Genomic DNA, 13207 nt, shown 5'->3' with positions numbered 1-13207 from the left:
TTATACAAAGTGATGTTTAAAGAAGTGATTTGCAACACTTATAGTTTGTACCTTAATATTACAATGTTTTGATTGTTCTGCGGATTTAATTGGTGTAATACCAGATAGGTAATTGATGGGTGGAACCTAAATTACGAGAATACCTAACGAATGTACAGTATATTGCAGATGTAAATTATATTAAGTTGTAATTCTGCTCAATGCACTGGTAATTCCAATGTAACAGACCAATTGCGATATTGGTAAAATTTTGCATTGTGACGCCTAGCAACTGCCAATTCGACCGACAATTAAGAAACTCTGAAAGCCAAATGTGCGAGACAATTGCCTATCGGAGGGTATGTTATAAAAACAGGTGGAGAAACATTTTACATCAAAATAATATTTATTTAAGCTTGCACCGCTGCTTTTTGAAAAACTTGCACGCTCCGTTCAGTGAGCTACAACCTACAAGACAAAATATTAATTAGTACGCGTATATAAACAAAACACACAATGTATAATGTGGACAGTAATGTTTAATGTTGAACGTTTCTCAAGTACACACAGAACAGTTTTACAATATATATCTGCATATCGATGAAATAAGCTACCATTGATTTGAGGATTATCTGAATAAAACACCAAAACATGAAATTATGGTGAATAAAATAACAGGACTAGTACATTTTGTACATGGTTATGCATATTTTAGATATCCTCTTAAAGCAATTCAAAATGTCTTTGTATTATCATTTAACATTAAGAAGTTTTGGACCCTTATCTGTTTTCTTATCCATGGTGCGTTACATCTTTTCCAATGTTTTGTCTTAACGCATCAACAAATAAAACATTGGGCCCAAATACTAAATATATTTCATGATTTTGTGAACGTCATACCGATACAAAACTGATCAGCAGGCTATATCTGCTAAACTGTTCAACACATAGGTGGGTGTAAAATCAGTGTGGTGTTGTATATCTACGACTTTGTGAACGCCTGTCAATACTAGAGCTGAATCTATACCAACAGTACGCGCAAATGCCATGTCCGCTTTCAAATTATCACCTACAAATACAGTTCTCTTTAAATTCAAGTCGGAGTGTGCCTTTAAAACGAAATCAAACATTGTTCGAGACGGTTTCCCGACAACAAAAGGTTCCCTGTTGGCAGCAATTGCGACAGAGTTGACCATTACACCCGTTAGCGGTAATCGTCGTCGATTGGTTTCTGTGTTGTATATAGACCGTTCCATAATCGATAAATTGACCGCCGCCATATTGTCAGTCACGTGACTGTCCGCCATTACACTGCTGCTAACTGGTGCGAGTCTGCGATTCCAAAAGCCAAAGACGTAGAGAATACCCGCTTAACCGTTGTCGGATAAATAAATTACTTAATGAATTAATGTGAGGCGATTATCACATTTTTGTTGTTTAAATGATTGTTTGAAGTTGAGATTGATTGTTACAAATAAAATGTTTAAAATGCTTTCGTGTATTTGCTTTTTTATATCTGTAATCAAGTGGTAATCATCGGCGAAAATTTGCCGGTTCAGTCGCTCATACTATGTCTTTGATTAGACTTTTTACTTTTAACGTTTCACAAACAATTCACGCATGTATTGTTGTGTTGATGTTAATAGCCGCAACATCAAGCAATTTATATTTTAATTAATACTTATTAAAGATTCTCGCGCAATTAATTACCGCTAATTGTTTGTAATTGGTCTCATTTTGTAAAAATCTACATTCCAAAATCATAACATATTATATTAAGTACGGTATGATATTTTTGATACGCCTTCCATTATTTTTCTTGTTCTAACTGATATCAAAGATAAAAAATTGTGGTTTGGATTTATATTTATTTTTTTTTAGATGGAATTTTGTCACGTTAAAAACGAGCTTTTTATCATGAGAGAGTGATATTGATCTTGACGATATTTTATGTGATTATTCGGAAGATGAAGAGAATGTGATCTATGTGATATATCTATATTTGCATCTGTGAATCATTTAACAGCTATAAAGCTAAAAAATACTTTAAAATGTATTTTATAGGTCTTTGAAGTAACGCAAAACATATGGATAACGACACCAAATGTTTAGTCAATTAATCCACACAAAAAAACTCCGAAAAAACACCTAAATAATATTTCAAAAATATATTATTAAGCGCCAAACGAATTTATTAATACATTTATTTGCAACATTAAAAACGCGGCATAAGCATCAAATTAAAGATTATCTGAAGACTGTAAGGCCAACAATTTGACACAACAAAGAGCTCTATGCATAAGCCGTAATATTTTTTGCAGAAAAGCTTCAATAAATTACAATAGTAATACATCTAATTATAAAAATATAATTATGAATGGCATGAGTACGTTAGTGTGATAAACACGTGAGTAATAGAAAGTGTAAGGGGTGCATTGAAAATAAACGTACTACAAAGCCCTATTAAAAGCGAAGTGCATGACAGTATTTACATGTAATTTTAATTTGATGGGTTTTGTACAGAGAATGACGCTATTGAGGAATATTAACATACAACTGAAAAACACAACTTTACATGATGCAATTTGAACTGTGTATTCATGTATATTGAAAAATCGTTACTAGTGAGTATGAGTGGCAAATATCTAACATTTTAACACACATATATCTATATTAATATTTTTTTAAACATTATTTACCCCCGTTCGTGTCAAATGTAATTTCTTGTTTTTATGATGTCGTTCGTGCATTGCCGTAACATTAAATCTTCATACGAAATGACGTAGTTTTAATTAACCGATACCCGCTAAATACGTTAAATGTTATGTTTTTAGGTAAATTTTAAAATTATCAAATACTTTTTTTTATAAATTAAACCAGGGATTAAACGGGCTAGTATCTTTACGGTGTACAATTTCTGATATTCTATATTGGACATAACTTTTAATTTGTACAATATGTAACATATCTAATGAACGCAACTGTTAAGTATGTCGGGGGTAAAATATTAAACCAAATGACTGCTTAATACTACCAGAAAGAGAAGACATGGTGGCATCATCAATTGTGTTTAATGACCAGACTGTCATCTGCCACCCAGTGTGGTTTATGACACCCCGGGGTGACGCCATGTTGTTAGTTAAGTCTGGATAATATCTGATCAAAACGAGATAATCGGATTATGCAGAACAAACGGGCAATTCAACATTGGAATGCAAAGGATTACGCGATTTTAAGATTGATGCATATAATCAAATGATACATATTGCATTTAGTTTAATTAAATGTTTTTTTTTAATGTGTCAACGTGTTTACTTTCCTAGACAAATAACTACAAAATGCATGTTTTTCAAACATTTTTTCTGTTATAACACTAGCTTAACATCTCCACTAGCAGAAAAACTTTATTTCATACAATTTGCATGACAAACAAAAAAGTTTTACAAAAAGAAAGAAATTCACCCGTTGAATAATCGGTGCTCTCTTATGGTTACAATACACTAAATACTTTTGGTGTTCAATGCTATACCCTCTAAAAACAAAATCTTCATTTATTTGAAGACACAATTCTCTGTACGGGCACTTGCCATGACTTTATTTTTGAATATTTCTGTGTTCATGTGGTAGGGAAAACATTGTTGTATACTACAAATTCCCTGTTTTGCTTTTAGGTTGGAGACTACATAAGACTTTGACAGTTGGCGGGAAACCATCATCAACTGGAGAGATGCCGGTAAAAAGATGGCCATAAAACAGTGACCGCTGATTTGCATTGAGTTCTTTCTTACATATTGGATGACCTATGTTTTTTATTGTTTAAATCATTGCGGCTTGGAATGCTCTTTAAGAAAAGGTATGGTTATGGGGGTGTCTACGCGCAAAAGTTTGACTTTATTTTTTGTTAAAGTTATTGCTTTTACATTGAATTTGTGCAGGAAATCTTTTGGTATGTTGTGACCTAAACTAACTTATGATAAAAATGAAATATCATCTGCAAGTGCAAAATATGACTGGCAAAGCAGATTTTTGGTCATTTCTTAGCAAAAGAGAAGAAAATAAGTGCATTAAATGCATGAATTCAGATTATTTGACGTGGAATAGTTGTTTTTCAAGTTGACCCCCCACCCTTATATAGTGGAATAAGGGCTAAATTGCTTTCCGACTTAAATTCAACCGCATATTGGTTGACCGTGTCGCGTTAATGTGTTACATGAAGTTAGAATTCAACGCCAGGGACTCCGTGATCGAGTAAGGCAACTAAAACTTTTGCGAAAAGCATGAACATTCAAACAGAGCCCCATTTCACCGACATGGAATGGCAGGCATTTTTACAGTATGGACAGTGCAGCAGATGCTTAACTGAGCCAGCCTTCATATTTAGTACAATCATGAATTGAGCAAGATTTTATCACTTCATATTATTCATAAAAGTACACTTAAAATACATAAATGCTTGTTTTTGTTTCATTTTTTATCTTTTTCTATTGGGTATTTTGACTTTTTCAGGAAGAGGAATGTCTGCGACTAAGTCAAGGGCCACTGGATAAGGGTTGTTGATGGCAAAACAGGTAATAATATCATTTTGTTATCATGTACACAAGCAAATAAGCATATGTATGATGCTTTAGGTGTGAAAGACTGTCATAATCAGGATTGTGGTCACTCACACCCTTGCCGTCATGTAATTCTCCTCGCAGTTTGTATTGATAGTTCCGCGTCCTGACATGTAAAGCTCGTGCTTTGTTGGCAGCTGAAGTTGGCACTTAACAGGGTTATCCTTGTTCCTGAGCATGTATGCAGTACAGCTGAGTTGATTTGCTACTTGTTACCCTACAATTAGCTTGTTTTTGGTATTGTTTTCTCACAATATGCTTATATTCATGGTTCCGGCTTAAAATGGTGTCGCGCCTTACTTAAACATAGGATTGTTATAGCAAGTGTCCCCTTCATCATTTACCTTAGAGGGATTTTTTTGACAAAATTGGCACTTTCAGCAACTTGTTTTGTTTGTTATTTGGTACATGCTTCTCTCATTCAGTGATTTAATGACAGTATTGTCCTTATTCTTTTGTCTTTGCATAGAAAGGTGAAATGAATCATTGATATTTGTTGTGTTGAGAATTCTGCAGGAAGCTGTGTCCCCAAAAGAAGTACTAGAAACCCCTTTCAGGACACTGCCTTGATCTGAACTGCCTTTCTACCCCTGTTACTACATGGAACATCATTGCTAAGCTTATAATGCTTGCCTACATATGTGTTTTTTGTTCAATTTAACTTTTCCTTCCAGCTTAAACCCCCCCCCCCCCCCCCCCGCCCCCCAACAAATGAGCATTGTATTCTTTCGCTTGGTTACAAACTCCCATTTGGACCAGATTGCCACCATAAAAATAGCCTAAAGTACATATTTTGTGTCCAAAATATGAAAATTTGTATTGTCTTGAACCTCTAAATGAGAGCTGGCAATGCATTTGACCATCTGCTGCAGTTAAAAAGGCACCCATGACATTATATGCTAGAATATTTCATTGGCGGCTGGTAAATAAATGGGCACCGATCGACAAGGCGCTTTCAAGATTGTACACTTTTATTGGTGTGAAATAACAAGTTATTGGAAGCTTATTGATTTCTACACTTCAAAGTATCTTTGATCTCTCATTTTGACTAATTAGTTTATTGTCTTGGATGAAATTGGATTGTTTTTGCTTTGAAATTGGCATTTTTGGGATGATTAAAAAAAAACACACAAAAAAGACATTATCAAAATTGCTTAGAGTGAAAATATCTAACAAATTCATTCTTTCCCCACCACACATTAGCCCCACTTGCATGTCTTTTTGGTTTGTTTTGGTATTTTGTTGCAGATATTGAACACAACAGCTTTTAATCTTAAAGGGGCAGTTAAGCTTTAACAGGCCTAATATGGCCTTCTTCGGACTGAAAACACCCGCGTGTGAAAATATGATACAGAATGGCCAAATGGACAGCTAATCCAGCCAAACTTAATATATTGGTGCAATATGGATGGGATGATAATAATATGAAAGAAAAACACATTTCAGTAAAAATAAATTTCTCTAATAGGTTACAATACACTAAATACTTTTGGTGTTCAATGCTATACCCTCTAAAAACAAAATCTTCATTTATTTGAAGACACAATTCTCTGTACGGGCACTTGCCATGACTTTATTTTTGAATATTTCTGTGTTCATGTGGTAGGGAAAACATTGTTGTATACTACAAATTCCCTGTTTTGCTTTTAGGTTGGAGACTACATAAGACTTTGACAGTTGGCGGGAAACCATCATCAACTGGAGAGATGCCGGTAAAAAGATGGCCATAAAACAGTGACCGCTGATTTGCATTGAGTTCTTTCTTACATATTGGATGACCTATGTTTTTTATTGTTTAAATCATTGCGGCTTGGAATGCTCTTTAAGAAAAGGTATGGTTATGGGGGTGTCTACGCGCAAAAGTTTGACTTTATTTTTTGTTAAAGTTATTGCTTTTACATTGAATTTGTGCAGGAAATCTTTTGGTATGTTGTGACCTAAACTAACTTATGATAAAAATGAAATATCATCTGCAAGTGCAAAATATGACTGGCAAAGCAGATTTTTGGTCATTTCTTAGCAAAAGAGAAGAAAATAAGTGCATTAAATGCATGAATTCAGATTATTTGACCTGGAATAGTTGTTTTTCAAGTTGACCCCCCACCCTTATATAGTGGAATAAGGGCTAAATTGCTTTCCGACTTAAATTCAACCGCATATTGGTTGACCGTGTCGCGTTAATGTGTTACATGAAGTTAGAATTCAACGCCAGGGACTCCGTGATCGAGTAAGGCAACTAAAACTTTTGCGAAAAGCATGAACATTCAAACAGAGCCCCATTTCACCGACATGGAATGGCAGGCATTTTTACAGTATGGACAGTGCAGCAGATGCTTAACTGAGCCAGCCTTCATATTTAGTACAATCATGAATTGAGCAAGATTTTATCACTTCATATTATTCATAAAAGTACACTTAAAATACATAAATGCTTGTTTTTGTTTCATTTTTTTATCTTTTTCTATTGGGTATTTTGACTTTTTCAGGAAGAGGAATGTCTGCGACTAAGTCAAGGGCCACTGGATAAGGGTTGTTGATGGCAAAACAGGTAATAATATCATTTTGTTATCATGTACACAAGCAAATAAGCATATGTATGATGCTTTAGGTGTGAAAGACTGTCATAATCAGGATTGTGGTCACTCACACCCTTGCCGTCATGTAATTCTCCTCGCAGTTTGTATTGATAGTTCCGCGTCCTGACATGTAAAGCTCGTGCTTTGTTGGCAGCTGAAGTTGGCACTTAACAGGGTTATCCTTGTTCCTGAGCATGTATGCAGTACAGCTGAGTTGATTTGCTACTTGTTACCCTACAATTAGCTTGTTTTTGGTATTGTTTTCTCACAATATGCTTATATTCATGGTTCCGGCTTAAAATGGTGTCGCGCCTTACTTAAACATAGGATTGTTATAGCAAGTGTCCCCTTCATCATTTACCTTAGAGGGATTTTTTTGACAAAATTGGCACTTTCAGCAACTTGTTTTGTTTGTTATTTGGTACATGCTTCTCTCATTCAGTGATTTAATGACAGTATTGTCCTTATTCTTTTGTCTTTGCATAGAAAGGTGAAATGAATCATTGATATTTGTTGTGTTGAGAATTCTGCAGGAAGCTGTGTCCCCAAAAGAAGTACTAGAAACCCCTTTCAGGACACTGCCTTGATCTGAACTGCCTTTCTACCCCCTGTTACTACATGGAACATCATTGCTAAGCTTATAATGCTTGCCTACATATGTGTTTTTTGTTCAATTTAACTTTTCCTTCCAGCTTAAACCCCCCCCCCCCCCCCCCCGCCCCCCAACAAATGAGCATTGTATTCTTTCGCTTGGTTACAAACTCCCATTTGGACCAGATTGCCACCATAAAAATAGCCTAAAGTACATATTTTGTGTCCAAAATATGAAAATTTGTATTGTCTTGAACCTCTAAATGAGAGCTGGCAATGCATTTGACCATCTGCTGCAGTTAAAAGGCACCCATGACATTATATGCTAGAATATTTCATTGGCGGCTGGTAAATAAATGGGCACCGATCGACAAGGCGCTTTCAAGATTGTACACTTTTATTGGTGTGAAATAACAAGTTATTGGAAGCTTATGATTTCTACACTTCAAAGTATCTTTGATCTCTCATTTTGACTAATTAGTTTATTGTCTTGGATGAAATTGGATTGTTTTTGCTTTGAAATTGGCATTTTTGGGATGATTAAAAAAAAACACACAAAAAGACATTATCAAAATTGCTTAGAGTGAAAATATCTAACAAATTCATTCTTTCCCCACCACACATTAGCCCCACTTGCATGTCTTTTTGGTTTGTTTTGGTATTTTGTTGCAGATATTGAACACAACAGCTTTTAATCTTAAAGGGGCAGTTAAGCTTTAACAGGCCTAATATGGCCTTCTTCGGACTGAAAACACCCGCGTGTGAAAATATGATACAGAATGGCCAAATGGACAGCTAATCCAGCCAAACTTAATATATTGGTGCAATATGGATGGGATGATAATAATATGAAAGAAAAACACATTTCAGTAAAAATAAATTTCTCTAATAGGTTACAATACACTAAATACTTTTGGTGTTCAATGCTATACCCTCTAAAAACAAAATCTTCATTTATTTGAAGACACAATTCTCTGTACGGGCACTTGCCATGACTTTATTTTTGAATATTTCTGTGTTCATGTGGTAGGGAAAACATTGTTGTATACTACAAATTCCCTGTTTTGCTTTTAGGTTGGAGACTACATAAGACTTTGACAGTTGGCGGGAAACCATCATCAACTGGAGAGATGCCGGTAAAAAGATGGCCATAAAACAGTGACCGCTGATTTGCATTGAGTTCTTTCTTACATATTGGATGACCTATGTTTTTTATTGTTTAAATCATTGCGGCTTGGAATGCTCTTTAAGAAAAGGTATGGTTATGGGGGTGTCTACGCGCAAAAGTTTGACTTTATTTTTTGTTAAAGTTATTGCTTTTACATTGAATTTGTGCAGGAAATCTTTTGGTATGTTGTGACCTAAACTAACTTATGATAAAAATGAAATATCATCTGCAAGTGCAAAATATGACTGGCAAAGCAGATTTTTGGTCATTTCTTAGCAAAAGAGAAGAAAATAAGTGCATTAAATGCATGAATTCAGATTATTTGACGTGGAATAGTTGTTTTTCAAGTTGACCCCCCACCCTTATATAGTGGAATAAGGGCTAAATTGCTTTCCGACTTAAATTCAACCGCATATTGGTTGACCGTTGTCGCGTTAATGTGTTACATGAAGTTAGAATTCAACGCCAGGGACTCCGTGATCGAGTAAGGCAACTAAAACTTTTGCGAAAAGCATGAACATTCAAACAGAGCCCCATTTCACCGACATGGAATGGCAGGCATTTTACAGTATGGACAGTGCAGCAGATGCTTAACTGAGCCAGCCTTCATATTTAGTACAATCATGAATTGAGCAAGATTTTATCACTTCATATTATTCATAAAAGTACACTTAAAATACATAAATGCTTGTTTTTGTTTCATTTTTTATCTTTTTCTATTGGGTATTTTGACTTTTTCAGGAAGAGGAATGTCTGCGACTAAGTCAAGGGCCACTGGATAAGGGTTGTTGATGGCAAAACAGGTAATAATATCATTTTGTTATCATGTACACAAGCAAATAAGCATATGTATGATGCTTTAGGTGTGAAAGACTGTCATAATCAGGATTGTGGTCACTCACACCCTTGCCGTCATGTAATTCTCCTCGCAGTTTGTATTGATAGTTCCGCGTCCTGACATGTAAAGCTCGTGCTTTGTTGGCAGCTGAAGTTGGCACTTAACAGGGTTATCCTTGTTCCTGAGCATGTATGCAGTACAGCTGAGTTGATTTGCTACTTGTTACCCTACAATTAGCTTGTTTTTGGTATTGTTTTCTCACAATATGCTTATATTCATGGTTCCGGCTTAAAATGGTGTCGCGCCTTACTTAAACATAGGATTGTTATAGCAAGTGTCCCCTTCATCATTTACCTTAGAGGGATTTTTTTGACAAAATTGGCACTTTCAGCAACTTGTTTTGTTTGTTATTTGGTACATGCTTCTCTCATTCAGTGATTTAATGACAGTATTGTCCTTATTCTTTTGTCTTGCATAGAAAGGTGAAATGAATCATTGATATTTGTTGTGTTGAGAATTCTGCAGGAAGCTGTGTCCCCAAAAGAAGTACTAGAAACCCCTTTCAGGACACTGCCCTTGATCTGAACTGCCTTTCTACCCCTGTTACTACATGGAACATCATTGCTAAGCTTATAATGCTTGCCTACATATGTGTTTTTTGTTCAATTTAAACTTTTCCTTCCAGCTTAAAACCCCCCCCCCCCCCCCCGGCCCCCCCAACAAATGAGCATGTATTCTTTCGCTTGGTTACAAACATCCCATTTGGACCAGATTGCCACCATAAAAATAGCCTAAAGTACATATTTTGTGTCCAAAATATGAAAATTTGTATTGTCTTGAACCTTAAATGAGAGCTGGCAATGCATATTGACCATCTGCTGCAGTTAAAAGGCACCCATGACATTATATGCTAGAATATTTCATTGGCGGCTGGTAAATAAATGGGCACCGATCGACAAGGCGCTTTCAAGATTGTACACTTTTATTGGTGTGAAATAACAAGTTATTGGAAGCTTATTGATTTCTACACTTCAAAGTATCTTTGATCTCTCATTTTGACTAATTAGTTTATTGTCTTGGATGAAATTGGATTGTTTTTGCTTTGAAATTGGCATTTTTGGGATGATTAAAAAAAAACACACAAAAAAGACATTATCAAAATTGCTTAGAGTGAAAATATCTAACAAATTCATTCTTTCCCCACCACACATTAGCCCCACTTGCATGTCTTTTTGGTTTGTTTTTGGTATTTTGTTGCAGATATTGAACACAACAGCTTTTAATCTTAAAGGGGCAGTTAAGCTTTAACAGGCCTAATATGGCCTTCTTCGGACTGAAAACACCCGCGTGTGAAAATATGATACAGAATGGCCAAATGGACAGCTAATCCAGCCAAACTTAATATATGGTGCAATATGGATGGGATGATAATAATATGAAAGAAAAACACATTTCAGTAAAAATAAATTTCTCTAATAGGTTACAATACACTAATACTTTTGGTGTTCAATGCTATACCTCTAAAAACAAAATCTTCATTTATTTGAAGACACAATTCTCTGTACGGGCACTTGCCATGACTTTATTTTTGAATATTCTGTGTTCATGTGGTAGGGAAAACATTGTTGTTACTACAAATTCCTGTTTGCTTTTAGGTTGGAGACTACATAAGACTTTGACAGTTGGCGGGAAACCATCATCAACTGGAGAGATGCCGGTAAAAAGATGGCCATAAAACAGTGACCGCTGATTCGCATTGAGTTCTTTCTACATATTGGATGACCTATGTTTTTTATTGTTTAAATCATTGCGGCTTGGAATGCTCTTTAAGAAAAGGTATGGTTATGGGGGGTGTCTACGCGGCAAAAGTTTGACTTTATTTTTTTGTTAAAGTTATTGCTTTTACATTGAATTTGTGCAGGAACTCTTTTGGTATGTTGTGACCTAAACTAACTTATGATAAAAATGAAATATCATCTGCAAGTGCAAAATATGACTGGCAAAGCAGATTTTGGTCATTCTTAGCAAAAGAGAAGAAAATAAGTGCATTAAATGCATGAATTCAGATTATTTGACCTGGAATAGTTGTTTTCAAGTTGACCCCCCACCCTTATATAGTGGAATAAGGGCTAAATTGCTTTCCGACTTAATTCAACCGCATATTGGTTGACCGTGTTCGCGTTAAGTGTTACATGAAGTTAGAATTCAACGCAGGGACTCCGTGATCGAGTAAGGCAACTAAAACTTTTGCGAAAAGCATGAAAATTCAAACAGAGCCCCATTTCACCGACATGGAATGGCAGGCATTTTTACAGTATGGACAGTGCAGCAGATGCTTAACTGAGCCAGCCTTCATATTTAGTACAATCATGAATTGAGCAAGATTTTATCACTTCATATATTCATAAAAGTACACTTAAAATACATAAATGCTGTTTTTGTTTCATTTTTTTATCTTTTTATTGGGGATTTTGACTTTTTCAGGAAGAGGAATGTCTGCGACTAAGTCAAGGGCCACTGGATAAGGGTTGTTGATGGCAAAACAGGTAATAATATCATTTTGTTATCATGTACACAAGCAAATAAGCATATGTATGATGCTTTAGGTGTGAAAGACTGTCATAATCAGGATTGTGGTCACTCACACCTTGCCGTCATGTAATTCTCCTCGCAGTTTGTATTGATAGTTCCGCGTCCTGACATGTAAAGCTCGTGCTTTGTTGGCAGCTGAAGTTGGCACTTAACAGGGTTATCCTTGTTCCTGAGCATGTATGCAGTACAGCTGAGTTGATTTGCTACTGTTACCTACAATTAGCTTGTTTTTGGTATTGTTTTCTCACAATATGCTTATATTCATGGTTCCGGCTTAAAATGGTGTCGCGCCTATAAAACATAGGATTGTTATAGCAAGGTCCCTTCATCATTACCTTAGAGGGATTTTTTTGACAAAATTGGCACTTTCAGCAACTTGTTTTGTTTGTTATTTGGTACATGCTCTCTCATTCAGTGATTTAATGACAGTATTGTCCTTATCTTTTGTCTTGGCATAGAAAGGTGAAATGAATCATTGATATTGTTTGTGTTGAGAATTCTGCAGGAAGCTGTGTCCCCAAAGACAAAAGAAGTACTAGAAACCCCTTTTCAGGACACTGCCTTGATCTGAACTGCCTTCTACCCCTGTTACTACATGGAACATCATTGCTAAGCTTATAATGCTTGCCTACATATGTGTTTTTTGTTCAATTTAACTTTTCCTTCAGCTGAAACCCCCCCCCCCCCCCCCGCCCCCCAACAACATGAGCATTGTATTCTTTCGCTGGTACAAACTCCCATTTGGACCAGATTGCCACCATAAAAAATAGCCTAAAGTACATCTTTGTGTCCAAAATATGAAAATTTGTATTGTCTTGAACCTCTAATGAGAGCTGGCAATGCATTTGAC

The 13207-nt window shown here is 35.7% G+C and overlaps 1 protein-coding gene and 1 long non-coding RNA gene across 2 annotated transcripts in view; one reads left to right on the top strand and one right to left on the bottom strand.

Moving 5' to 3' along the window:
- Window positions 1-500: 500 nt before the first annotated feature.
- Window positions 501-13207, bottom strand: part of LOC127849824 (uncharacterized) — a 38530-nt gene continuing 25823 nt past the window's right edge. Inside the window, exon 5 of the mRNA XM_052382575.1 lies at window positions 501-1349. Coding sequence (XP_052238535.1) covers window positions 894-1349 — 456 coding nt within the window. The 3' untranslated portion in view covers window positions 501-893. The remainder of the gene's footprint in view (window positions 1350-13207) is intronic.
- LOC127850213 (uncharacterized) overlaps window positions 3470-13207 on the top strand; it is a 29669-nt gene continuing 19931 nt past the window's right edge. The window contains exons 1-7 of the long non-coding RNA XR_008035133.1: window positions 3470-3712; window positions 4486-4547; window positions 6243-6304; window positions 7079-7140; window positions 8834-8895; window positions 9669-9730; window positions 11421-11482. This is a non-coding gene — a long non-coding RNA (uncharacterized LOC127850213). The remainder of the gene's footprint in view (window positions 3713-4485; window positions 4548-6242; window positions 6305-7078; window positions 7141-8833; window positions 8896-9668; window positions 9731-11420; window positions 11483-13207) is intronic.

The sequence above is a fragment of the Dreissena polymorpha genome, chromosome 11, assembly GCF_020536995.1.
Source record: "Dreissena polymorpha isolate Duluth1 chromosome 11, UMN_Dpol_1.0, whole genome shotgun sequence".
Lineage (NCBI taxonomy): Eukaryota > Metazoa > Mollusca > Bivalvia > Myida > Dreissenidae > Dreissena > Dreissena polymorpha.
The sequence above is the reverse complement of the archived record's forward strand: the minus strand, read 5'-3'. Positions and strand labels throughout refer to the sequence as shown.